This window comes from Chlamydotis macqueenii, chromosome W (assembly GCF_036417535.1).
Source record: "Chlamydotis macqueenii isolate bChlMac1 chromosome W, bChlMac1.mat, whole genome shotgun sequence".
Classification (NCBI taxonomy): domain Eukaryota; kingdom Metazoa; phylum Chordata; class Aves; order Otidiformes; family Otididae; genus Chlamydotis; species Chlamydotis macqueenii.
Genome location: NC_141592.1, coordinates 33491596 through 33517440, shown reverse-complemented (window position 1 = coordinate 33517440; position 25845 = coordinate 33491596). Strand labels below are relative to the sequence as shown.

The 25845-nt window shown below is 48.3% G+C and overlaps 1 protein-coding gene across 1 annotated transcript; it reads left to right on the top strand.

Moving 5' to 3' along the window:
* The first annotated feature begins 1283 nt into the window (after positions 1-1283).
* Positions 1284-24527, top strand: LOC147596650 (aquaporin-3-like). Its single transcript, XM_086769669.1, has 6 exons — positions 1284-1391; positions 17653-17779; positions 17939-18076; positions 19607-19725; positions 22481-22698; positions 24359-24527. The coding sequence occupies exons 1-6, from the start codon at positions 1284-1286 to the stop codon at positions 24525-24527; spliced, it is 879 nt and encodes a 292-aa protein (XP_086625795.1).
* The last annotated feature ends 1318 nt before the right edge of the window (positions 24528-25845 follow it).

Here is a 25845-nt window from a genome sequence, read left to right as displayed (position 1 = left end):
TAACCACATTCCTGACTCTGCTTTCTCAGACTGGCTGCAGTTTCTGTATGAAATAAAGGCCCATTCACCACTGCACTAAAAAGCTCTACTTTTTCAACAGGAAAGTTGATGGTTAAATAAGAGGAAAAGCTGGGTATCTGTGGCTTTGCAGAGGAGGTGGGGGAACAAATCCAGGAAAGGGGTCCTTTTCAGTCCTGCAAATTCAGCCCTGCTGCTCTGCATCAATTCCTGGTGAGTCAAGGAGCCCAGGGAACATTTACTACTCACTTAACAGAAACCAGATGCCATGAGTGGCATATGTCCTGTTAGCAGCCCTCATCCCAGATGGTACAGACTGGGACAGCTTTCATTCAGGCCCTCACATAGAATTGGCCCAGTGTGATACAGGATGTTACTGAGGATGAAAAGGCAGCAAGAGTTGATTCCTGTGAGGTTCAGTGAGTCTGTCAAGGTCCTATAATGGTGATTGGCTCTGCACTGGGGATCTCTCATGGTTTTTCTTCACAGCTTTCATGGGGACTGGGCTGCAAATGCTCTCCCAAAGCCCTGAGAGAGGGAGACAAACTGTAACAATACACAAGAGTTTGGACTCAGATGCAGATTTTCAAAGAGAGAGCACTCTGCTCTTGTTTCATGATACCAGCTTCAACTAAGTGATTGCTGGAGTCAGGAGGTGCTGTGGCCTCAGCCTACATTACAGGTGTGGGGGATCAAGCCCTCCTGCCTCACAATTTCACTGCAAAAGCACCTGCAGCCTCTAAATCAGCACAGGAGCACTCATCACTTTGCTATCCTGCAGGAGCTTGGGAGGGAAAGCAAGCTGAAAGCAGGGTACTATGTTCACACAAATGGGTTAAGACACTGTTCAGTCCACACACTTAGCTATTAGCTCTGCAGCTGAAGCTGGAGATGGGTAGCTATGGCCCCATGTTTTAGGTGGTAAGTGATGAAAACAACAGGGGTTTGAGCAGGACATCTTTGCCATGTTTAATTCCTCCTTCTTCTGAAACTCCTGAATCTTTTGCTCATCTATGCAAGCAATAAAGAAAATGAAGAAAACCACCCACTCTGTCTCACGCTGAAAAGGGCGGGGGGGGGGGGGGGGGGGATAAGTTGGGTTTGAAAAGAAGGTGGAAGGGGTGTGGTTACCCAGGAGGTGTGTCAGGCATCGTTGAACTTATTTATAAGCAAAGACAGCACTGCTAGGGAAAAAAAACCTTGCTGAGGTTTTATCAGATGCTGTTTTTTCTCCTTGATGCTGTTTGAAAGGTACCTCTGCCATGATGGGGAAGCAAAAGGACATTCTTGCTACTATTGAGGAGCACCTGAGGATCCGGAACAAATTAGTGCGGCAGGTGCTGGCGGAGTGCCTGGGGACACTGACCCTGGTGGTGAGGTTTTTGGTGTGGTGTGGGGATGCTCTCTAACCTCTGGGTGCAGGGGGGAAATTGTCCTGGTGAAGGGGCTGTGCTGCTGCTGGAGTTTGCACCAGGGATGAGCCCAGGTCTTGTGCAACCTGCTGCAAGAGGACTTGAGGAGAAGTCCCTACTCACAGGAAAAAAAATTAATGCAAGTTTCTTTAGGGTGAGCTTTGGGGTTGTTGGAAAAGGGTGGGCTAAGCAGTGCTTATTGGGTGTTTGAGGGCTTTTGTGTATCTGTGAAGTGTAGGGAGCAAAATGTCTCTGTGTAAGCAGTAAGTGTTTTGCTAGAGATCATGCAAAACTTCCTTTCTGTTTGCCCTGGAATATTTTCTTGGCACTGAAATACTTCAGATGTTGCTACCTGGAGAAGTGAAAGCTTTTTTTTTCACCTTGCTTTCTTTTCCTTGTGTGTCCTATGGAGAAGAAGTAGCCAATATTTAAACTGTGGTAGTGTTGTTTTGCTGCTGGCTGCAGGTTCCCCAGGGTCTTATCAGCCAGGCTGCATGATATCATGGCAGCCTGTGCTGGCAGCCGATTGGGAGCTTGTGCTCATTATATGTGTGACAGTGCTGGGCTGTCACTCAATGTGTTTTTAAGTGGTGAATGGCAACAAAACTCTTCTGCCTGTTTAGGTGTTCAGTTTCCAAAGGAATGGGATATAAGAGATAAAGTAGGGTAGAGATCTGTATAAGTGACTTTGTTTGCAGATGTTTTGAGCTTGCTTTGAAGTCAAAGGCAGATGTGAACAGGTAGGATAGTTGTGTGTGAGGAGTGGGGAGCAAATACCAGAGCAGCAAAACTGGGGTAGCGATATATGGCTTTGGGCATCTGCATCCAAAAAGGCAGGACTGCACAATGGGCCACAGGTTTGGTGTGTTGATATTGCAGCAGAAATGAGTTGGTGTTCACACAGTGAATATCTGCAGGTGAAAGTTCCTCTGAAGTGGTGTAAATCCAGAGCAATCCTAGAGGTTTCAGTGGAATGAATGTGGGTTTACACCTCTTTGTAACTGATGGCAGGACTGTTTGAGGAGAAATATAATGGCTGGAGGAGCTGAAAGCAGAGGAAGGCTTTATGAAGCTGCATGTGCGCCTGGGGAACAACACACAAGGACTGATGCACAAGTTTATGCTTTCATAAATAAGATTATTTTTTTTGATGAGGAAGAGGGGGCTACTGAGTCCTGTGTGGGAGGACAGGGGACTCTGCTAAGACCCTGTAAAATGGTACCACTCTTAAAGAAAGCAACTTCACACAGTGCAATGGCTTTATTGTCAGAGTGACCCAGCTTTGGTGATTTGCAAACAAGTCCTGTTGATTTTTCAGGGAAGGGTTATTTGGAATTAAGGTGGGTAGAAGCTGATAGGAAAGTGATTAACAGGTAGAAAGTTGCTGTCTATGAATCACTGATATTGCTGCAGTTAGTCTCAGGATTGAAGCAAGGTAAGACTTGTAAGGGGGAATAACGTCTCCTGCTAGCCAAGTTAATGTCGCTGAGAAACAAGGCACCCCTTAACCATGTGGATCTGAGATTTCAGAAGGGCTCATGATTGGGGAAAAAAAAAAAAGTTATTTCTTGTTCTGACTGTGTTAGCTGGCACAACGGAGACTACTTTTCCCTACAGCCTTGCCTCTCTGGGGCAGAGAGGAGTTGGGATGTGCTCAGAGCCTGAGGAAGGGTTTGGTCCAAAATCGTAACCAGCCCCCAAAATAAGGGTGGTAATGGGCACCCATTAGCCAGGCTGGATGGATGCCAGCCACTGGCAAAAATGAGCAACACATGCCCTGTCCTCAGGAGCACTACACCTGCTGTGTTTTAAACTAAGTGTGTGTAAGTGTACAAGCAAATCCCTCACCTTGTTCAGGAATTCCTGAGCTGGTGTCTGAGGGCAAATAATATGCCAGTTTTAGTGACAAACTCAACTCCACCTCGTAGGTCTTGTAAAAGTCACCTAGAATCTCCTGCAGCAACTTGGCAGTGGATGGAGGGCTGTGGGTACTGTGTCCATGTGGCTATCCCATCTTCTTGATGTGGTGGGCTGGTGGGAGAAATGGCAGTCCCAAATGCTGTGAATGCTCCCAGGTTGTCAGCAGTCAAAAACAGGGTACACAGAGAGGGAAATGGGTTCCAGGGCAGTAAGCCTGCAATATCAGTCTGCTGGGCATCTATCCCTTTCCATCTTGGAGCTGTCCCAGTCTGTTCTTAATGAAGTGACACTTAGTTTTTATTTACTTTCTTTAAAATTATTTTTTTTCTCCCTACCACCTGGATTCCTCTGCGTCTTTTTATTACATTACCTGCCTGAAACAGACAAGGATCTTGAAGATTACTTTCTTCCCTTTTCAGATGGTCTGGGTAGTAGTTTAAATTGGATAGTCCCGGAGGAGAGATTGTTGTTCTGTACCTTGCAAAAGTCCCTGCTGCCCACCCTGCCAGCAGGCTGAGCTGGGTGTACATGCATTTAACTGCATTTGAGCCCAGTAAATACCTGTTATGGGCTTCAGACAATAAAATACATGAGGAAAGACCTGGGATCTAGGACATTGTCTTCATGGGAGATGGAGTGGCCTGAACACAAGTCTAGAACAGAACATTATTAGGGATGGATTTAAGGTTTGATATTGTTCACACTTGTGGGGTAACGTTAGCAGGGCTGCATGTATGCAGGAGGGGCAGTCTGCAGTGATTCGTGCGCTAGGCGCGGATAGGTCCATGGGTGCAGGGGGCAGGTGCGTGGCGGGCACGGATAGATCCATGGGCGCAGGGGGCGGGTGCGGTCGCGTGCGTAGCGGGTGTACGGGTATTTAACCCTGTGTTGCGCAGCATTAAATTGAAGGCTTGGCTTGACGGTATCCATGTGATGCCCTGCTTTCCCCGGGGCGGGGCTCCGGTGCGTGCGGGGTAGGTGAGCTGGCAAGAGAGCCGGCAAGTGGTGACCCCGACGTGTGACAGGTCCGGACGGTTTTGAGCTGGGGCCGCGCGGCGGTCGTGCCTGCCTGCTGTTAGGATGGCATCCATCTCTGATACAGTGAAGGTATTAAAGGCGTTGGGTAAAGATGTGAATTGTCCGGTGCATAGGGCACCGTTGACGGAGTTCATCCTATGGATGCAGAAAAGGGGCTTGATTAACAAGCCGGGGGAGGTGATGGACGTGGCGCGGTTACAGGCGGCGGGGAAAGAGTTACTGGAAGAAGGGGGGGTCGGAACGAAGGGTGTGGCGACGCGGCTGGAGATGTTAGGTTCGGTGAAAAGACTGCTGGCTAAGGCTCGTGAGGCGCACGAAGTGTGGGTAGCGGCTTTAATTGCAATCAAAGAAGGGTGGCCCTCGGAAGGGGAGGGGGACGAACGGGGTCGAGACGGCGCGGAGGGGACAGGGGGTGGCGCTCCGGTGGTCTGCCTCGTTTGGCCGGGAGCCTCTGATGGTGGTAGAGGGGCGATGGAATTTGGGTGTACTCCCCGTGTATCACGCCTTCCTTGCCGGAGGAGCCTGACCCGAAAGAACAACCCCCCAAATCCGAGGACACAGAAATGCCCTCTGTCTCTCTTTCTGCCCCATCGGCTCCACCGCTTGTGGATTCGCGGAGGGGCGATAGTGAGGCGGGAGCCAGTTTCGAGGTGGCGCCCGAGGAGTCGCGGGGCGCGGAGCGGGGTCCAAGCGCTTTCCCGGTGGGGAAAAGAGCCGCGGTCCCCGAGATCAAGGATAAAGCGGCGGGTGATAGAGCCGCGGTCCTCCAGATCAGAACGACGAGAAGCACTACTTCAAAGGAACATAAATCAGTTTTAACGAGTCTAACAAAAATGTTAGAAGAACAGAACTGTGCTATTAATAATACTGACCTGAAGAGCTTGTTGACTTGGGTGTCCGCTCACGTATCAAACGCAAACCTCTGTAATATCTATATGGTGGGCTCCTGGAAGACCATAGGTATTAGACTGTGGGACTGTGTAACGCAGGGTGACCCTGCTCTTCAAAAGTTATTACCGGTGTGGCGTGTAACGTTTGAAGCCGTGAAGAATCACACGCAGAAAGGAGATTCAACAGCACCCGTTACCCCGTCCGCTCCTTCGTCCATGGAAACAAAGACTAACAGCGAGCTGGAAAAATCCCTTTGATCTGGGTCCCATAGATCCAGAAAAGGAGCCTTCGGTCTTTGGAGCTTCCTTATTATAGAGGTGGCGTGTTTGTGTGTGTGTGTGTATAAGCATGAAGTAAATGGTGTGAAATAAGGGATGAATACTGTCTTGGTTTCAGCAGGGATGGAGTTAATTTTCCTCTTAGAAGCTTTGGATTTTGTATGTGAAGAATGTTGATAAAAATGCTCTGATGATAAGGGTTGTTGTTAATGAGACCAAGGACACTGTCTGGCTTTCCAAGTCTCGTTAATGAGCAGCTGCAGGAAGCTGAGCCAAAAAAAAAAAAAAGTGAAAATAAGAATCTGGAAACAGGTAATTGGGAAGGACCATTCCCTCTTATGACGTGGGGGAAAGGATACGCTTGTGTCTCTACAGGAGCAGTGAACAAGTGGATCCCTGCACGATGGGTACGACCAGCGCTCCAAGCTGCCTTGCGTTCGTCGGATTGTTAACAAGCTGTGTGGCAGCTCCATGGACATCAGTCACGGAAAGAACAAATGTGTGGGTAATTATGGTTAATGCCACAGGACAGAACATCATTTGTTTGTCTATATCATCTTCAAATAAGCCTTTCAGAACACGCTTGGGCAATCTGCCAGATCAGATAGCAGTAGGACGGCAACTCTGTGTAAAACAACAGCAGCCGCGAGTGCTGAGTGCTAAATTACAAAAGATGGAACTTTTTGGGATCCCTAAAGATGGACTTCTGCCTATTTTCTTTAACTATTCAGGAGCTAATGTTTCTAGAGGGGTAATGATTGTAAATGCTTTAAGACCTATACATTGCAACGATACAGCATGGTGTAACCACGCGAGCACATATCAAAATCCAGACAGCATAAAAGACCTAAACGAAGTACACACAGCTTTGAATCTGATTGCCAAGATAATATAGAGTTTTGGAAACCAGGTGAAATTATTGCTGCTGCAATCTTTGCACTTGATGTGGCAAGTGCCTAGGTGTTAGCTGTGCTAAATAAATTGGGCTTTTGGCTTGCTAAGTAAACACATGCAATTATATCAGTACTATTAACACTGTTAATTGATATAGGTTCTATACGCTATACTACTTTACAAAACAGAACCGCTGTTAGCCTGCAGAGCACATATTTGACAGACCTTGTTGCATGTGCTGGCCACACATGCAGCAACGTCTGGTCAGGCCTTGTTGTATGCGTTGGCCACGCGTGCAGCAACGTCTAGTGGCTACTCTTTCACTGAATCTGCTGAGGATAAAACGGGGGTGACTCGGGGAGGGGGAGAGGACCCAGAGCACACTTTATTAACAACAGGGGACGCCCTGAAGGTGCTGCGCCTGCCTCCTTTCTCTGCTCTGACCCTGCTGATAAACATCCTCTTGCTCGGCGGTGTCTTTGGCGTAGTCGGGTTGGTAACAGAATAGATCAGCAATAGATTTTTTTTTTTTTTATTATTAGCACAAAATCATGGTTGTCAGGATTTTGATGGGCTTTGCTGCATGAATCTGTCTGATCATTCGGAATCTATTCACAAAGTATTCAAAACTTGCAAAAAGGAGTACAAAAAACTGCAACAAAGTGATGATTTTGATATATTCAGAAATCTTTTGGTGGATTGATAAAAGCTTATTACAAATAGCTGCAGGATGCTTATTCATTCTTTTTATATATGTGTTTTGATCTGTATTCCGTGTGTGTGTTGAAATATGTGCAGACTTTAATAGATAAAGCGTTGAAACAAGCCTCTTCTCATAAACAAAGAAGAGAGAGGTGTGGGTATTTCTCGAGCCAGTACGATGTCAGTGAAAGCAAACTGACCTTGGGAGAGGGATACAATCATGCTCGCTGGAAGAAAGCCATGGAATGAGAAGGGAAGCTTTAAGATACAAAACATTGTTAATGGAATTTATGGCTTGTTTCAACAGAGGCCTGCAAAAATTAGTCACTGGCTTTGTAGATAAGAAAGTTGCTGAAGTTATTAAGTTTGTAGTAATAGAGAATATCATAATAGAAAATTAGTAGAAAATAATGAAATTTAGGGTTTTTTTTAATATATATATATAAGGTGTCATTAGTAATCTTATTAGCTTGTGTAGGGCATAGCTAGGTGGTTGCTATCCTTAGCTAAAAAATTGTGATACTAGGCATCATACTAGGTATAATCATTAACATTCCGTGCTTGGTCACCTGTCTATAAAAGTGATACAGAGAATAATACATCAGAACGCACACGCCATATGACGTCAGTTCCAACTGCCCATCTCACACGGTTGGGCTGTAGTGCCAGCCTGTCCAGCATGTCAAGCAGCAAAGCCGAACCAGGCCTTGTACTACCCAGGCGTTAACCCCGGAGGTATGCTCCGAACCAGGTACGACAACTAGATATCACAGACTATGCGCTATTTGGCTGTTTCGAATACATTCATGTTGCGATCGACGCCTGCTCCCGAGCTCTCTTCGTGTGTCCATTCACAACATCCATAACACAAAATCCATCCTGCACCAGAGCTGGGCTTTTATTTGCCTAGGATACCTCAGAAAATAAAGACTGACCGTGGGCCGTCACGGGTATCTCACCACTTCCTGCAGACGTGGGGAGTCCGCCATACTTTTGGCATTCCTCTGAACAGCACCAAGCAAGCGATTGTAGAACGCGCACACAAAACCCTGAAAGCACAGCTAATCTGCTTCAGAGAGGGGGGAAAGAGGGGTTCTCCGGGGGTCTTGGTCGGTGAAGCGCTTGTGGTACTGAATCATATGTCCTTTGCTAACCCCCAATCCGTTTCCCCTATCCAAAACCATTTTTCCTCCCGTCAGCCGCTGTTTGGGGGCAAGGCACTGCCAAAGGTCTGTTTCCGCCTGCCAGAAAACCCAGGCTGGGAAGGTCCCGCTGATTTGCTAACATGGGGATGAGGGTATGCTTGTATCTCCACAGGTGCGGGGACCCGATGGATCCCAGCCTGGTTGGTACAGTTGTGGCTGGAGGATCAGCAGGGTAACCGAGCGGCGTGGCACTCTCCAGCTCATCCTAGTGGGATTAATCCTGATTGTGAGTCTTCCAATGCAAGTGATAACGACTAACTTTTGGGAGCAACTCATGCATTACACCATGTCGTAGTTCAGCCCTGATCAGGACCAGACTACGCAGTCTCTCTCCCGCTCCCCCCACCCTCCGAGAGAACAGGGGGAGATGATATAAGAAAAACGGCTCAAGGTTTGAGATAAGGACGGGGAGAAATCCTTAAAGTTACCGTCACGGGCAAAACAGACTCGACTTGGGGAAAACTATTCATTTATTTTCTAAAACTAGCAGGAGAATGAGACAGGGAACAAGATAACCTCCCCCCACCCCTCCCTCTTCCCGGGCTTAACATTATCTCTACTACCTTCCCCTCCCGAGCGGCACGGGGGGGGAAAAGGGAATGGGGGTCGCGGTCAGTTCATCACGCGTTGTTTTACACCGCTGTATCATCGTCAGGGGAAGAACTCCTCGCATTCCTCCTCTGCTCCAGCGTGGGGTCCCTCCCACGGGCCACAGTCCTCCGTGAAACTGCTCCGGCGTGGGTCATCTCTTCCACGGGGTGCAGTCCCTCTAGAACAGCTGCCCCAGCGGGCCCTCCACGGGCCACAGCCTCCTTCAGGCCTCCACCTGCTCTGGCGTGGGGTCCTCCACGGGCTGCAGGTGGATCTCTGCCCCTCCGTGGACCTCCATGGGCTGCAGGGGGACAACCCGCTCCACCATGGTCTTCACCACGAGTTGCAGAGGAATCTTGGCCAGGAGCCACATTACTCCTCCCCCTCCTTCTGAACTGACCTTGGCGTCTGCAGCCGTTCCTCACAACAGGCTGGCAGACGCCTCTCAGGATCCTTTTTACATCTTATTCACTTCTCATCTCCTCTCCACTTCTTGCAACCAGGCCGGGCCGAGTTGGGCCCAGTCGGCTGCCCGGCGGGAGGCCAGAGGGTGAGGCCTGCAAGGCCCATGAGGCTCGCGCCTCCCCCTCTCTGCCCCCCGCTCAGCTGCTTCACATCTTCCCTCCTCTTTTTCCTGTTTTCCCCTACTTAAATACGTTATCGCAGAGGCGTTATCACGGGACATTCTGCTACCAATTGGCTCGGCCTTGGCCAGCAGCGGGTCCGCCCTAGGCCCGGCCGAGTCCACTGAACAAAGGGGAGCGACTTCTAGCAGTTTCCTACAGAAGCTACCACCTTAGGCCCCCCCTCACTAACAAAACCAGAACACACCAACTCTACTCAGGTTTGCATAGCGCGTGGCCTGTTGGGCTCTTGGGAATGCCAACCGCACAGCCCTCGCCATATCTGAACCGGCGACTGCTTTAGCAGCACACGACGAAGGACTGACACAAATGAAGTTGGCATTAGATTATGCCCTTGCGAGGCCCGGCATCGGTTGCAGCGACCTAGAGGGAGTCCTAGGTCTCCAGGGTTACTGCTGTTTGGACTTCAGCAAGAACACCTCCTCGGCCTTGGAGAAGATGCATGTGCATGCTGCCCAGTCAGTATTCAACGTCAAAGCCCTAAAGGACTGGGGTAGTTTCCAGACCTGTTCGGTTTACCTAGATGGCTAAGAAATATTGTGTCTATAGGTCTGACAATCCTAGCAGTTGCTTTGATAACGCTTTGTTTGTTTCTGTTGTTGTTACCTTTCTTGCATGCTATGATTGAGGGGTCACTAGGCGACTATCCATGATCAACTATGTTATAGCGGCATCCGCCCCAGGGTACCAGCCATTAGACTAGAATGATTTAGCATAGAGGGGGGGAATTGTGGGGTAACGTTAGCAGGGCTGCATGTATGCAGGAGGGGCAGTCTGCAGTGATTTGCGCCCTAGGTGCGGATAGGTCCATGGGCAGGTGCGTCCACGTATGTGGTGGGCACGGATAAGTCTGTGGGTGCAGGGGCAGGTGCGTGGCGGGCACGGATAGATCCATGGGCGCAGGGGGCGGGTGCGGTCGCGTGCGTAGCGGGTGTACGGGTATTTAACCCTGTGTTGCGCAGCATTAAATTGAAGGCTTGGCTTGACGGTATCCGTGTGATGCCCTGCTTTCCCCGGAGCGGGGCTCCGGTGCGTGCGGGGTAGGTGAGCTGGCAAGAGAAGCCTGCAACACTGAAATCAACTTCCTGAGCCCCAAGGGAGGGAAACTGTTTAAAATTTGCAGCTTACTTTAAATGTCATTGTGTAACGTAAAACTTGTCCCACTGTGGATATTGGCATGGCTTCAGCTTCTTCTTTCCTCCCTTTCACTTGCATAATGACTGCAGCATGCTCAAAGTCTTCTAGAGCAAAGCTATTTTGGACCCCTGCAAAGTTGCTTTGTCATAAGAACAAACCTAGTACTTGATTTTATTTTTATTTTTTAAGGAGGTTGTAAAGGTAGTGAAATAGTGCCTCTTTTAAGATAAGAAAAATAATCTAACTGAGGCAGCCAAGCCCTGAATAGTGCAAAGGCAAGGTGCTCTCTACTTGCAAGCTGCTTTTGCTGTGTACAGCACCTTGCACAATGTGGTTTTAGCTTGTGGGTAGTGAGCTTGCTGTTACAAAAATAGTAATGCTGATTCTACCTTTCCTTTGATAATTAGGATTACTTTTTCCCCCCTTTCAAAATGCACTTTGAGTGGCACTTCAGGTTTGAACTTCATACTTATGTTGGAAGCACCACTTGCTGGCAATAGTTAAGCAATGCAAATGTTGAAGGCATTTTCCAAGTTCCTGTTTGTGTTATTACTGTAACAGCTCACTAAAGCCATGTTTCCAGTGGCAGGCCTCCGTGCCTCCTAAAGGCTTGATCTGTTTGCCTTGCTCTGCTGGCTGTAAATACCAAAGCTGGCTCTGTTTGGGTTTTACACTTGCAAGAGAAGTAACTTGCTGTTTATCTGTGATTCATTGCTATTGAGGCACAAAGAACTGACAAAACAATTTGTAATTGCTTTTCAGTCAGGGCTGCCTTGATTTTGTGGCCAGGTGGGAGCTTTTTGGGGTATGAGTGTGCTGCAGACCGCAGAAACCAAAATAGCGAAGTGGTGGGGATGATCAAGGCAAAGGGAGCCTCGTTTAACTGTTGACAGTGCAGAGCTTAAAGTTGCTGCTCATCCCACAGCCATCCGAGGTGGCACAGCCATTCCCACAGTCACTATTTGATTTGTGACAATTTTCTTGAACCTGGATTGTTGCATTTGGAGAATGTGGTGTGATTTGGTTTTTTTGGGTTAGGTGTTTTTTTTTAATTTTAAGAATTTATTTTCTTTGTTAATGCCCTTTGCTAGGCTTTAAAGGGGACTGGAAATCTCTGCTGTAAGCATGTTGAGTGCTGCTGATTCTTCCCTGCAAAAGGGTCTGCACTGCTGGGTGTGAAGGCATGGGAAATGGCAGTGCTGCTGCTCTGCCTCGCCTCTTCCACCGGAAGAGCTCAAAGCTCTTCATTAACTGTTCAAAACTGTCTCTCCTAGCTTTCCCCATGCAGGAGCAGGGAGGTGGCTTCTTCCTAGAAACAGGACAGTTTAGGCACCAAGACTTGCCCTCAGTGCAAGTCAGCTTTTTCCTGATCTGAGGAATACCAGGAATGTCAGAATAAGGGGTTTTGCTTTGGGGGGGGGGGGGCGGTGAACAAGCTAAAACAGTGAATTTTCTCTCTAATGCCCAACTCCTCTGCTGACAGTTGCTCGGTTTCTTGTGCTGAATGCTGCTCGTCTCTCCAGCTTTGTGCAGCATTGTTGTAGCATGTGATGTATGTGTGGCACAACTTTTCCTTAGACCCTCTTATCTCTTGAGTCCTGCAGCATTGCCTGGCTCCGGGACAGCGTGTGGTGTGGAAAGAGCCGTAACATGACAGACCATCTGCCACTTCCCTTCCTTGTAGGACTGCTTCTGTCCAGGCTGTCTCCAGCTGTGCTGGACAAGAAGCTGGACTGTGGAGTCTAATGTTTCTCCTTGCTTTGCAAATTGTAAATAATGACTGGTATGGTTGTTTGAGAAATGCTTTGAGGAAAGGCAAAGATGACGGTGCTCCTTGCACTGTCTTTGTGGCTGGTGAAGATCGTCCTGGACATACAGGCCGTGGAGTTGAGGAATATCTCTGCATGCTGCTTGAGCAGAAACAGCAATGGGGATGGATCTATCTTCAGATCTACCTAGCTGGGTCCTGTTCCTTGAGGAAGACAGCAAAAGGCCATGGGGGAGACTTACAATACCTTTAACCTCTTCTTACTTTGAGCTGCAGAGAAGGAGTTAGGAGATTGTTTTGAACTGGCTATAAAGTGATAGTCCTCTGTCCTCTCCCAGTCTCACCCCTTGAAGGGATTATAGGATAGTCCTAAGTTTCACTCTAATGTGAAGAGAGGCGTCCCTTTGTGTGTCTAATGCTTAAAATCTTCCATCAATATCTTAGGGTTTTTTTCTTCAGAGTAGACCCATAGTTTGGCTGCCCTTCTGGCATCTTCCCCACTAACCAGAGGGCAGCAAGGGCTGAGCAGCCTTTCCTGTCTACCAATGTGATTAGGGTAGATTTACAGCGGGCTACTTGCCTAATCCCTGGTTTATTTGCTGGCTGGAGAGGAAAGTTGTAGTTTAGGTAAGAACACTCCTCTTGGGCTATGCCAGCAAACCTTTCCCATCTTGTTTTAGAGATCAGTCTGTCTGAAGTCTGAGACCAAGTGCATCTAGGCCTTTTGTGTTGCACCTGAAGGTGTGAAAAAGTATCAGCAAAAAAAAAAAAAAGAGAGGGCAAGAAAGGGAAGAAACTTGGTTGTTTTGCAGGGGAGTGCTGAGCACTACCTTCTCCTGAGCTCACATATGGAGCTGCTTTTTACAAGGTCTGCCTATAAACTCAGGTGGCCTGGCTTCTTCATTAGCTTTTTCAACCTTTTTTTTTTTTTTTTTTTTTTGTCCTCCAAGGTCCTTTCCTATCAGCCCTGACCCCCTCCAGGGCTTTTTTGTTTCCAGCTATTGAGACAAGGAGTTTTTACCTTGGGTGACAAAGCCAAATGGCTATTCTCCAAACATGCCCTGGATACAGGGAATTTAAGGTTTCCCCGAGTATGAGGTTTCACCTCATGACCTGCTACCTTGTCCTGGTTTTGCTGCTTCTGGCTGTCCTCTTCCTTGTACGGGCTCTGGAGTTTGTCCCTCCCACCCTTGAACCAGTTCAACTCATGGATCCTTCAGAACATGGATTTTTGTTATTTTTCACAGTGCAAGGAGTTGGATCAGCTCATGAGGAGTGAGAAGCTTTCCTGTTGGCAGGAAGAGCCATTAGCTCTGCTAGAGCCAGTAAGATGAAATTAGGGAGCAGGCTTCCATTAACCTGGTCAATGGGTCCACTGACCTCAAGTCCTAGGAGAGTAGCTTTAATAAATCGGAGTAATGCTTTGTTGCAATCATTTTGTTAGCACTTTAAATCTGCTTTTGAACTTGGCTAGTGGATCATGGGAGCATAACAGTTGACTGCTGTGCTCACTGCCATGTTGAGGTGCTAACTTGGGTTTCAGTTGGCTGGGATGTTCTTCCAGTAATGTATGTTTGGTTGTTGTTCATGTGTCGTGTGTGTGTTTGTTGGGTGGTTTGTGCTTGTTTTTTGTTGTGCTTGTTGGGTTTTTTGTTTGTTTGGTTTTTTTTTTTTAAAAAAAAAAAGGGGGGGTGGAGGTGTTGGAAGCAGGTTATTAAAATCAAGAGAATGAGGGGCCATCTCCCCCTTGGGTGTGCACCACTGTCTCCTGACCATAATGGTATAATATTACCTAAGGACTCTTCCATCCATCACATAGACTTAAAAGCTGCTGGGATAAATGCTGAATTGCTTTTATTTGACTTTTCTTGCATTTCAACTCAAGCTAGCTGCTCCTAAATGCTTCTCTGCAAGCACTGGAAAAGGAAGACTTTTTTTTTTAAACTTTTAAAGGATGCTGAGGGTCTGCTGTCTCATATGGCCTGGGAAAAGGAATTGGAAGGAAAAATAGAAATTAGCAGAACTAGAAATGGTGTCATTAAAGAGTAATAGCCACTACCACAACAAAACTGTGTAATGTCAAGCCACTTGTCACAAAAGCACTGGTGAGCATGATTTGAATTGGTTCCTAAAAGTCAAATGCTGTGGGCAGATGTCATGCATGAGACTATATGTTCATGCTTAGTGGATTCCACTGGTGCAGGATGGAATTGCACACACGTATATCAAAGTTACAACTTGTTTCTAAATATCACCTTACTCTTTTTATCTGCTGAGGGTCAAGTTTTCCAGTGTTACACTGAATTTAAACCAAATAGTACTTAGGGCTCATCTGATAAATAGTTGTAATGCTCCTATGAAGTGGCTCCAGGGTGTTTTTGCACAGCCCATAGACTCTCTTCTGAGGAAAAGCTATTGCCAGGTGAAGGATGGGGGAGAGGAGAATGGGGAATAACCTCTTGAGAAAAGGCAGAGCTGGCATTCCTCCAGGTTAAGGGAAGACCTTTGTAGGTGAACAGGGAGGTGGAGAGGGGAGGAAGGGGAAACTTTACTCTGTGGTTTCTGCAATCAAAAGGTATGAGGCTAATGAGCCAACCACCATCCACTTGCAGAACTGCCAGTTCTTTCAGTGTGAATAACAAATAACTTCATAATTATGAAGAAACTGGGGTGAACACTGCCAAACTCAGATGCCCACTGCAGGTTATTTTGGGGCTCGTCCCCTTGCTGGTCAGACTGATGTGCTGCGTGGCCTTAGGCAAACACTGTGGCCAAGTACTCTCTCCAAACCTCTGTCTAAAGTATGCTGGGGCTCATCTGGGGTAAGGGAAGGAACAGATGTCACCCTGGTTGTTGCCAGTATTTATTTGCTCAGTTGGAGCTACGTTTCCCTCAGTAGTTTAGGCATAGCTGGGGATGATGGCTCTGCTGCACAATAAACAAGACTCATCTTTTCTGCCTTTGTCTGAGCATCTTCTCTGCCATGGTTTCCCATCTGGGCACTGAAGGGGCTGTTTTGACTGCACCCAGTAGAGAGCAGTGCTAGCTGTCCCTTTTGTTAGTTAATGAGTTCTACAGGTTCCTTTGTTCCTTCTACACAAAGTCCTGTGTTGAGGTCCTGGCTTCTTGTCAAGAGGCACCTGTGTACAGAGTGTCCACCTCATGAGCCAGCCTGCAGCCTACCTGGCTGCTCCTATCTCAGCAGGCTGAGTGCAGTCTTTGCTTTGTTTCCAATTCATCAGCTGTCGAGGGGATGAGTTAGGTGTGTTTTGGCTTTGCCCCTGATCCAGATCATGTGTTGCTCAGTGGGCATGTCCAGTATTGATAACTACCCCTGCTGCCTTTGTGTGTATTTGATGGCTTATCCCCTAGGAGCAGACACTGCCTCTGTGGCAATTGAGTAATTCTGGGATGATGGAGTTCACAGAATCAAAAAGTCTTGGTGAGTGTGTAGATATGGGTATGTGGTCAGAAGAAATAAGGCAAGCCTTAATCCCTAGATTTGACAATCTCAGGAGCAAGCTGTAATCCCTGTCCTAGTTTAAGGATGCTCTCAGTACCTGCTGATGTGATAATCCCTAGTAGACACCAAGAATCAATTCAGGTGGAGTCAGTGGAAGATTCAAGCATACAGATCATCAGGCTCTTTAAATTACATGGTGGGTAGTGGAAAGACTTGGCAAGGCAGAAAGCCTCCAGTTGGATGAGTGATGAACTGAACTGCCAGGGGAAACTGGTTTGGGTTGTTAAAGCAAAGGAAGGATGGCTTTTGGATGTTGTTGGTAAGAGAAGGATTACCTGCTTGGAGCAAATGTCTTCAAGCAAGAGCACACGCCTCCCTTAGCTGCTAGGAAACGCCCTTTGTCACCCAACAGAAACAGCTTTTGTCCCTGAAAGTGCTTGGTGCACCCCTTATCTTGGACAGAAGGCCAAGCTTCCAGTTCTGCTGGTGGCAGGCTGTCTGTAGAGTATGGACTTTTCTTGATGGTGCCTATGCCATGTCAGTGCTGCAGAGATAGGTCAGCTGTGTTGCCCTGATCCTTTCTTACATGGTTTTGCCATAGTGGTTTGGGATGGTGTGGGCCCTGCTCAGCATGCCCACAGGAGAGAATGTACCTTGGGGCTGGGACAACTGCAGGTACCTCAGCTTAAGGAGGCAGCCCCAGTCCCTTACTGTCAGCCAGTGTCACCTGAAAGAGGACTCCATGAATGTCAGGCTGAATATGGCCTTCTTCAGTCATGTCTGTATTTCCAGGCATTAGCAAAATTGTCTCCTACCAATCTATGTGCTACTGTGCTAAACAATTTTAGCAATTTGTCTTTTTAACAGTGTTACCCAGATCCCTCATCTGAACAGTTGCACTGTAAATACCTCTGTTCAGGATGCTATCTAGCTGATTCTTCTCACCTACCACCTTAAAATTAGATGGTTGGTGTCATAGTTTAGCCCTGCTCAGGACCAAGCTACACAGTCTCTTGCTCACTTCTCCCCACCCACCAGTGGTATGGGGAAGGAGAAGGCAGAACTTGTGGGTTGAGATGAAAGAAAAAAAAAAAAACCTAAGAGAAATAACAGAAGAAAACAAAACAGTGATGGAATACAAATACAGTACAAAGGCTCACAACAAAGCTCCACACCCAGTTTCTTCCCAGGTAGCAGGAGGCTCCCCTCAGCACCCTCCTCACTGATACACTGAGCATGGTGTCCCATGGCATGGCACAGCCCTTGGGCTAATTTGGGTAAATTAACCCCAGCTGTTGGCTAATTAGTTAACTATCCCAGCTGGGTGCCCCAGCCATAGGGGCCACCAGCTCCAGTTCTCCTCCCAGCTCAGGTGAATGTTAACTCTGTCCTAGCCAGGACTAGGACAGTTGGGCAAAGACCTCCAGCCTTCTGTGGTCCAATTTTGCTTTTGACTTTGGCCCTGGTTTTGATTCCCCCTGCCAGGACATAGGCTTGTCCTTTCTCCTTCCCTGCTGTCCCTAGAGATAACGCTTAGATACTGTGACCAAAGGTTGACTCTTTGAAGGCTTTGAGTCATGGGTGGGCTGTGATGGTGCATGCAGGTATAAGTGGAGCAGTTGCAGGCATTGGTCAGCAACTGGCCCTGATGTGAAACAGAGGGTAATTTTAATCCCTTCTTCTCCTCCTAGCTGTTTGGCTGTGGCTCTGTTGCGCAGATCATGCTCAGCAGAGGGACCCATGGAGGTTTCCTGACTGTCAACCTGGCCTCTGGCTTTGCTGTAACGCTTGGCATTTTGATCGCAGGACAAGTATCAGGTATGTTGTGGCTCCATGTGGGCTGGATTTCACTTGTGACAATTGTTGTATGCTGTACTTTTCCTATGTGACACTGGTATGGAAACCACTGTCCCTTGGCTCCTCTCTGGGACCCAATTTCTGCCTGTAAAAGTACACTAACCACCAACCTCTCTGCAGGTGGACATCTGAACCCAGCTGTCACTTTTGCCATGTGCTTCTTGGCCCGGGAGCCCTGGATCAAGCTACCAATTTATGCCCTAGCACAAACCCTGAGGGCTTTCCTTGGAGCTGGCATAGTCTTTGGGCTGTACTACAGTAAGTGCAGAAACCTTGTGTGTTTGCTGGGGTGAGACTGCTGCTCTTTGACTCACTGCAGGGAGGCTGGTTTCTAGATCAGAGAGAAGCATTTTCTTGCAGAGTAGAGATCTGACAAATCCTCCTTACTGTGTTTCTGGGAGGGTTTTCCTGATCTCATGATGATGGGTTCAAGTCTCCTCAAATCAATCTAAAGGCCAACCAGCATTGTCAATGTGCGAGTCTTTGCCCTTGAGTAATGATCACTGGACCACTCTTGTATCTGCTGTCTGGACTAAAGTAGATCTTCCAGAAAAGCCAGTGAAACATTAGTAGTGATTGAGATTTTTATATCTGTGCACTGTTTCAGATCTGTTTTATCATTCTTGATGGGAAAAACAAACAAACATACTTCACCATGGATGTCTTCTGCATTGTCTCATGTTAGCTTCCAGACAATGGGACTTCTAGCAGTTTGCTACCCTTATCAAAATTATTCTATACCTTGGAAAGCATCCTAGAAATCCAGTTTCTCATGCATCTATTCCTTCTGAGTGGTGTTCCTCATCACAGGGCAATATTCAGTGGGCAAGAACCAACTCTTTGTGCTGGAAATTGCTCTTTTTCAAATATCAAGGGTGACTTTTTGATTCAGACTTTGCCAGAAACAGATATCAGGAAGCAATAGGAGCAGTGTTCCCTGTAGCTGAGCAGAACGTCTGGGTCACTGTAGCTTCCACTTGAAGGGAGGGAACTGCTGCTCCAGCCCTAGCACCAACTGCTTTTCATTTTAGAAAGAAGCAGGGGGGGACCTACCTTTATCTCTGTAAACATCAAGACTCCAGTTCAACACCAGTTACTTTTCTAGTTGGTGGGTTGAAGTCTCCTCTTCAGAAGAGAGTTAATCCCATCTTAGCTGCCTAAACCATGGAAGAGCTACCTTCAGAAAGTGTCTGGTTTTTCTCTCCACTGGCAAGGAAGGGAGTCTAGCCAGCCCAACTAGGCTAGTTGTCCAGCTGCTATGTAGTGGTAGGCAAGGGGCTGACTGCTCTACAAGACAAACCTGAGAGATGGAACTAATTGCATATTGGCTTAGAGGAAAGTGCAAGATCAGTCCAAATCCTATTAGCTGTAGATCAGATTCATAGCAATATCTCATATCTTGACACCAAGACGGGTACCACAGGCATTTGGGTACCTCTTGGGAGAGATTTGGAGTCACCTTAGTGTTTACTTTTTGGCTCTAACTCTTTCTTGGTGCCTGGCAAACAATAAATGCTAGGAACAGGGACTCAGGCCATCTGCATCTGAGCCTGACTGGTAAAATGCTGTGGTGGATCACACCCTAAGTTTTCCAAATGAGTGTTTGCTCTAGAGCAAATGGTTTTGCAACACATAGCAATGTGGCGCTCAGGGAATTTTATCTCAATAAAATGGCTCTGTGGAGCCAACATTTTGGTTATCTTCCAAGCACAGTCCTCTGATGTGTGTTGGAAAACAACTGATCTCTCTAATTTTTTTAAATTTTATTTATTTATACCCCCACCCTAGATGCCATCTGGGCTTTTGGCAGTAACCAGCTGTATGTAACAGGACAGAATGGCACTGCTGGTATCTTTGCCACCTACCCGTCTCAGCATCTGAACATTGTGAATGGATTCTTTGACCAGGTAAGAGAGTGCTGGGAAGATGAAGGTGCATTTGAAGAGGAATTTTTTGGGGTGGTTCTGGGCCTCTCCTTTAGTTAGAGAATTAATTGCAGTTTAAAGAGAAGATATCCAGAAAGGTTTTCAGAGCTGATACAGGTATCTCACTAGCACATAGGATCTGTAAAGTGAGAAGGCTTGTGTTAAGGGGATTAACCAGGGGTACAACACTGGCCAGGACACCAGTGAAAACGATACCACTTGCTCTCAGCCCCTGAAGAGCCATAACATGAAGAAGGATGGTTCTTCCTCACTCCCATGGTACTACCGTGGCTGTTACACAACCCAGAGGTCAGCTGGGTGTGAGGTGGTGGTTGGTGTTGGAGGTGACAGCCTCCTTAAAGTTGCCATTGGCCACAGAGGGACAGTAGCCATCCAGCTGTGGCAAGCTGGATGCAGGTTCAGGAAGATATCTTCAGCTTTTCTGGCTGCTCAAACAGTTACTCATAGCTCTTCTGTGAGTAGGGGAAAAAGGTGTGGGCTTGATCAAGCCTGTGGGCTGCCAGGATGAGCATGTTCCCCTCTCCCATTCCAGTGGTTGCTCAGTCTACTGTGGTCTGATAGCTCCGTGGGATGACTTAGTGTAGCTCTTCCAGCTTAGAGAATAAGCCTTAAAAGCATGGGACTTCAGAGGAGTTAAATTGGGCAAGTCAGGCAAAAATGCCAGGAGGCCTGCGTGGGTGAACAAGGAGCTCCTGGACCAACTGAAAGTAAAGAAGGAAGCCTACAGAGGGTGGAAGTGGGGACAGGTAGCCTGGGAGGCCTACAGAGAGGCTGTGCGAGTGGCCAGGGATCAGGTGAGGCAGGCGAAAGCCCTTACAGAATTGAACCTGGCCAGGGATGTCAAAAGCAACAAGGCTTCTGTAGGTATGTTGGGGACAAAAGGAGGTCCAGGGAGAATGTAGGCCCCCTCCAGAAGGAAACGGGTGTCCTGGTTACCCAGGACATGGAGAAGACTGAGGTACTCAATGACTTTTTTTTCCTCAGCCTTCACCGATAAGGGCTCTTGTCTCACCACCCAAGCTGTGGAAGGCACAAGCAGGGAATGGGAGGATGGAGAACCACCCACTGTAGCAGAAGAGCAGGTTCGGGAACATCTGAGGAACCTGAAGGTGCACAAGTCCATGGGACCTGATGAGATCCATCCACAGGTCCTGAGGGAACTGGCGGATGAAGTTGCCGAGCCACTGGCCATTATATTAGAGAAGTCGTAGCAGTCTGCTGAGGTCCCCGATGACTGGAAGAGAGGGAACATAACCCCCATTTTTAAGAAGGGGAACAAGGAAGACCCGGGCAACTCCAGGCCGGTCAGCCTCACCTCTGTGCCTGGCAAGGTCATGGAGCAGATTCTCCTGGAAGCCATGCTAAGGCACATGGAGAGCAAGGAGGTGGTTGGTGACAGCCAACATGGCTTCACCAAGGGCAGATGGTGCCTGACCAATTTGGTGGCCTTCTGTGACGGGGTGACGGCATCGGTGGACAAGGGACGAGCAATGGATATCATCTACCTGGTCTTGTGCAAGGCATTTGACACTGTCCCGCATGACATCCTTCTCTCTAAACTGGAGAGACATGGGTTTGATGGACGGACCACTCGGTGGGTAAGGAGTTGGCTGGATGGCCGCACTCAGAGAGTGGTGGTCAACGGCTCGATGTCCAGGTGGAGACTGGTCACGAGTGGTGTCCCTCAGGGGTCCGTGTTGGGCCCGGCCCTGTTCAACATCTTTGTCGGCGACATGGACAGTGGGACAGAGTGCACCCTCAGCAAGTTCGCTGACAACACCAAGCTGTGTGCTGACATCAACACGTTGGAGGGGAGGGATGCCATCCAGAGGGACCTTGACAGGCTGGAGAGGTGGGCCCGTGCCAACCTCAGGAAGTTCAACCAGGCCAAGTGCAAGGTCCTGCACCTGGGTCGGAGCAATCCCAGGCACAGATATAGGCTGGGCAGGGAATGGATTGAGAGCAGCCCTGAGGAGAAGGACTTGGGAGTGCTGGTGGACGAGAAGCTTAACATGAGCAGGCAATGTGCCCTTGCGGCCCAGAAGGCCAACCGCATCCTGGGCTGCATCAAGAGGAGCGTGGCCAGCAGGTCAAGGGAGGTGATTCTCCCCCTCTACTCTGCCCTGGTGAGACCCCACCTGGAGTACTGTGTCCAGTTCTGGAGCCCCCAACACAAGAAGGACATGGACCTGTTGGAGAGGGTCCAGAGGAGGCCACAAAGATGATCAGAGGGCTGGAGCACCTCTCTTATGAGGACAGGCTGAGAGAGTTGGGGCTGTTCAGCGTGGAGAAGAGGAGGCTCCGGGGAGACCTGATAGTGGTCTTCCAGTACCTCAAGGGGGCCTACAAGAAAGATGGGGAGAGGCTGTTCAGCAGGGCCTGGTGTGACAGGACAAGGGGTAATGGTTTTAAAATAGAGGGAGGTAGATTCAGATTAGATATTAGGAAAAATTTTTTTACACTGAGGGTGGTGGAACACTGGCCCAGGTTGCCCAGAGAGGTGGTGGATGCCCCATCCCTGGAAACGTTCAAGGCCAGGCTGGATGAGGCTCTGAGCAACCTCATCTGGTTGGAGATGTCCCTGCTCCTTGCAGGGGAGCTGGACTAGATGACCTTTGAAGGTCCCTTCCAACCCTAACTGTTCTGATTCTATGAAATAATTTGCTTAAAAGACTAATCTGGATTAAATTATTCTTTCTTCCTTATCCCTCTCCAGGTCATTGGCACTGCCTCCCTGATTGTTTGTGTCTTGGCTATTGTTGATCCTTACAACAACCCTGTCCCCATGGGGCTGGAGGCTTTCACAGTTGGCTTTGTTGTCCTTGTTATTGGAACCTCCATGGGCTTCAACTCTGGCTACGCTGTCAACCCTGCCAGGGACTTTGGGCCTCGTCTTTTCACAGCCATCCCTGGCTGGGGCACTGAAGTGTTCTGGTAAGTGCTTGCCAATGAAAACCTTGACGCATAAGGGGAAAAAAAAACTATGAGTGCAAATAGGCGGTAACACTGGTATTACAGTCTTAGCACCCATTAAGTATCTTTGTATCGTATAAATATTTTTAATGATACTGTTTACTATGCTCTGACTTCTTAAGAGATCATAGAAGCCGGGCAGTTTCCAGTGGTGAATGACCTAACTTTGCTATTAAGGAAGAAATCTAGGACCATCTATGAGAAGTTCAGGTGCACCTTGTACGTGAGCTTTAAATTGTTTCTGTGGTGGTTGTTCTGGTTTCATTTGGCTGGGGGGGGAAGGCTATGCTGACAGCTTCTGTAAGAAGCTGCTAGAAGTTGTTTGGTGGACTGGGGGCAGGCCTCACCCTCTGGCTTCCTGCCAGGCAGCTGACTGGGCCTGACTTGGCCCAGCCTGGCCGCAAGAAGCGGAGAGGAGATGAGCTGTGAAGAGACCCTGAGGCGTGTCTGCCTGCCTGTTGTGAAGAATTTTTCTTGTGAGAGGAATGGCTGCAGAGGCCAAGGTCAGTGAAGAAGGAGGGGGAGGAGTAATGCGGCTCCTGACCCAGATTCCCCTGCTGCAGCCTGTGGTGATGACCATGGTGGAGCAGGCTGTCCCCCTGCAGCCCATGGAGGCCCACAGAGGGGCAGAGATCCACCTGGAGCCCGTGAAGGACCCCATGCTGGGGCAGGCAGATGCCTGAAGGAGGCTGTGGCCAGTGGAGGGCCCGCGCTGGGGCAGCTGTTCTGGAGAGACTGCACTCCGTGGAAGAGATGACCCACGCTGGAGCAGTTTCACGAAGGACTGTGGCCTGTGGGTGGGACCCCACGCTGGAGCAGGGGAGGAATGCAAGGAGTTCCTCCCCCAAGGAGGAAGCAGTGGCATAAAACAATGTGTGATGAACTGACTGCAACCCCCATTCCCTCTTCCCCCCTGTGCCGCTCAGGGAGGGGGGGAAGGTGGTAGAGATAATGTTAAACCCAGGAAGAGGGAGTGGTGGGGGGAGGTTATCTTGTTCTCTGTCTCATTCTCCTGCTTTGGTTTTAGAAATAAATGAATAGTTTTCCCCAGGTCGAGTCTGTTTTGCCCGTAACGGTAACTTTAAGGATTTCTCCCTGTCCTTATCCCAAACCTCGAGCCGTTTTCCTTATATCATCTCTCCCTGTTCTCGTGGGGGGAGTGAGAGAGAGACTGCATAGTCTGGTCCTGATTGGGGCTGAACTACGACATAGTAGAAAATTGAGTGTTTGTTATACTTGGGTTCTGTTTTTGTTGGGGGGCAATTAAGAGAGCCATGAGCAATACAGGCAATGTTCTATCAAGAGCTACTTTCTTGCAAGCAGTGGGAGGAAAGTGAAGGTGCCTAATTCAGACACAGCAACTGCTTCTCTCCTTTCTTATTGGAGAGATAGACTTGGAAGTCCTCAAAGTAGCTGTTCTGAATTGCTTGTCACCTGAACTTGTGGTAGGAGGCAATATCTGCCTTGAAAATTGCTGTGGACATATGGGTATTATTGTCTTTTGCAAGTCAATTAGGATGTTTGTAGTAGACCAGATCTTGCATTATTCCAGATCCAAACACAAATATTCTAATGCTTAGGCTGCAGTTCTTACCTTGTGTGCTTTCTTTTTGTTTTCCAGGACTAGTAAGCAGTGGTGGTGGGTTCCAGTTGTGGCTCCTTTCCTTGGAGCCATTGTGGGAGTGATAGTCTATCAGATGATGATTGGATGTCATTATGAGCTTTCTGCACCTGCCTCTGAGCAGGAAACTGTCAAGTTGGCTAACATGAAGCACAAGGAAAGGGTCTGAGGAAGCTGCCACTCAGATCTGACAGACATTCATTACTCAGGACTGCAGCTGGCAAAGAGGAGGAAGGAGTTAAGAAGAGCTTCAAGAACAACAGGAAGAGTGTGGTTGTGTGAGGTTTTTTTGTTTGTTTTGTGAGGGTTTTTTTTATTGGTTTGTTTTGTTTTTTGTTTTTTTTTCCTGTCTTGAGATATTCTAGCCTTTTAAAATTTTCTTGTATATATTCCTGATGCATTTGCTTCAGCCATTTTCCTGTGAGCCTTTTCCCCAAATGCGGTATCATGTAATCTTTCCCTAGTAGAAGGGGGTTGAGGACTGTAGGAGATGAGAGAGAAGTAGGCATTGCTGTCCAACACCTCCAACGTGGGCCAGGTGGGGAAAGGCTGTTTAGTAGGGCCTGTTGCAATAGGACGAGAGGTAATGGTTTTAAAATAGAGGGGGGTAGATTTAGATTAGAAATTAGGAAAAAATTTTTTACGATGCGAGTTATAGAACACTGGCCCAGGTTGCCCAGAGAGGTGGTGGAGGCCCCATCCCTGGAAACGTTCAAGGCCAGGCTGGATGAGGCTCTGAGCAACCTGATCTAGTCGGGGATGTCCCTGCTCCTTGCAGGGGGGTTGGACTAGATGACCGTTGAAGGTCCCTTCCAACCCTAACCATTCTATGAATACAGGGTTAAATACCCGTACACCCACTACGCACACAAATGCACCCGCCCCCCTGCACCCATGGACCCATCCATGCCTGCCACGCACCTACCCCTACACTCATGGACTTATCCATGCCCACCACGTACATGGACACACCTGACCCCTGCACTCATGGATTCATCCGCGTCCAGTGCGTGAGTCGCCACGGACCGCCCCTCCAGCGTACGTGCAGCCCTTCTAACGTTACCCCACAATTCCCCCCCTCTATGCTAAATCATTCTAGTCTAATGGCTGGTACCCTGGGGTGGATGCCGCTATAACATAGTTGATTACGAATAGTTGCCTAGTGACCCCTCAATCATAGCATGCAAGAAAGCTAACAGTAACAGAAACAAACAAAGCGTTATCAAAGCAACTACTAGGATCGTCAAACCTATGGACACAATATTTCTTAGCCATCTAGGTAAAATGAAGAGGTCCGAAAACTGCCCCCAGTCTTTTAGAGCCCTGACGTTGAATACTAACTGGGCAGCATGCGCACGTGTCTTCTCCGAGGCCAAGGAAGCATTTTTGCTTAAGTCTAAACAGCAGTAGCTTAGGAAACCTAGGACTCCCTCCAAGTTGCTGCAACCGATGCCAGGCCTCGCAAGGGCATAATCTAATGCCAACTT

Excerpts from the sequence above, each read along its gene's own strand:
- LOC147596650 (XM_086769669.1), top strand. The coding sequence starts at position 1,284 with ATGGGGAAGCAAAAGGACATTCTTGCTACTATTGAGGAGCACCTGAGG. Across the intron at positions 17,780-17,938 it reads GATCGCAGGACAAGTATCAG|GTGGACATCTGAACCCAGCT; the intron begins GTATGTTGTGGC and ends ACCTCTCTGCAG. Across the intron at positions 19,726-22,480 it reads TGAATGGATTCTTTGACCAG|GTCATTGGCACTGCCTCCCT; the intron begins GTAAGAGAGTGC and ends ATCCCTCTCCAG.